We start from the raw sequence: 1,254 nt of genomic DNA, 5'->3' as shown, positions 1-1,254 counted from the left end.
ACTCCGCCTGTGTCTGTGGACACCCACCCCTCCACTCCGCCTGTGTCTGTGGACACCCCCCCCTCCACTCAGTCTGTGTCTGTGTGTTCCCTGAGACTGGAACATGTTTTATGTATTTCCTGACATTTTCAGAGTTACTCCTCCTTGGTTCTCAATCAATTCTAATCCCCGTCCCTCACCCAGGGTCTCTTACCTATATTTGCCATCTCAGGCACCGTGGCGCTGTAGGGGCCTTCATCAAAGAGAGGCGGGTTGTCATTGATGTCCTGAACCCGAATTATGAACTGCGACGAGGGCTCCAGGGCGCGGTCTGTTTGCCTGTCGGTGGCCGTGGCGATGAGACGGTACTCGTCCTTCTCCTCACGGTCCAGCGGCTTGGTGACGTGGATGTTGCCCGTCTTCTCGTCGATCACAAAGACCGATCCCGCCCCCTCGCCTCGCAGGACGTACTTTGTGCGTCCATCATTCCTGTCCATGTCCGTGTGGAGCTGGATGAGAGAGGAAGGGAGAGGGGAGGAGGTGAGGGAGGGGAGGGAGAGTAAACAGCAGTTAGAAATTAAGTTTACCTTCACAAGACACGGCAACGAAGACAAAACAAAGTGATTAGCCTCAGCATGTCGCCTGAACGGAACGAATTCAACAGAGTCAGACAAAAGACACACACACACACACAATGCCTCTGTGTGTGTGTGTGTGTGTGTGTGTGTGTGTGTCAGAGCCTTTCTCTCAAACACACACCACATCACGCAGCCTTATCTCCATGATCACAGCCTCATCAGTAGACTGTGTTAAAAACATGGACGTTGGTGTTCAGTTCAGTCGGTGCAGACATAGACCTGGACCTAACGGTTCCTGGTCCAATCAAAACCCACCCTGGACTGAAGAGTTCACTCCTCCTCCATGTTTGTAGGTCCATTTTCTGAATTCAATGTCCCAATTAGAGGAAAACTGACCATAACAGGAAGTGGCACCTGAACTGTTTCCTCTTTTTTTATCGTGTCTCCACGACAGATGAACTCAAACCAGTGATCATGACCACAGACCTGGGGTCAAACTGTCCAAACACATGAATGAACGTCAGTCGTCAGTGTTTTCTGGTCTGTTGTTGTAACAGAGCAGCGCTCCAGTCCAGGACCAGGACTCCACTCTGGTCTGTGATTGGATAACGACGTGTCTCATCTTTTTACATTGGCTCGGCAGAAGGTTCTCCTTAATCTTAATAATATCTCCGACACATGCTGCCTCGCTCGCTCC

General features: G+C 51.0%; 1 protein-coding gene across 1 annotated transcript in view; it reads right to left on the bottom strand.

Moving 5' to 3' along the window:
* Nucleotides 1-684, bottom strand: part of LOC112488730 (cadherin-24-like) — a 35,095-nt gene extending 34,411 nt beyond the window's left edge. Inside the window, exon 1 of the mRNA XM_025066341.1 lies at nt 194-684. Within this exon, the coding sequence (XP_024922109.1) occupies nt 194-476 (283 nt within the window). The 5' untranslated portion in view covers nt 477-684. The remainder of the gene's footprint in view (nt 1-193) is intronic.
* Between the last annotated feature and the right edge of the window lie 570 nt (nt 685-1,254).

The sequence above is a fragment of the Cynoglossus semilaevis genome, chromosome 20, assembly GCF_000523025.1.
Source record: "Cynoglossus semilaevis isolate Cse_v1.0 chromosome 20, Cse_v1.0, whole genome shotgun sequence".
Lineage (NCBI taxonomy): Eukaryota > Metazoa > Chordata > Actinopteri > Pleuronectiformes > Cynoglossidae > Cynoglossus > Cynoglossus semilaevis.
This window is presented reverse-complemented; position numbering and strand designations above follow the sequence as displayed.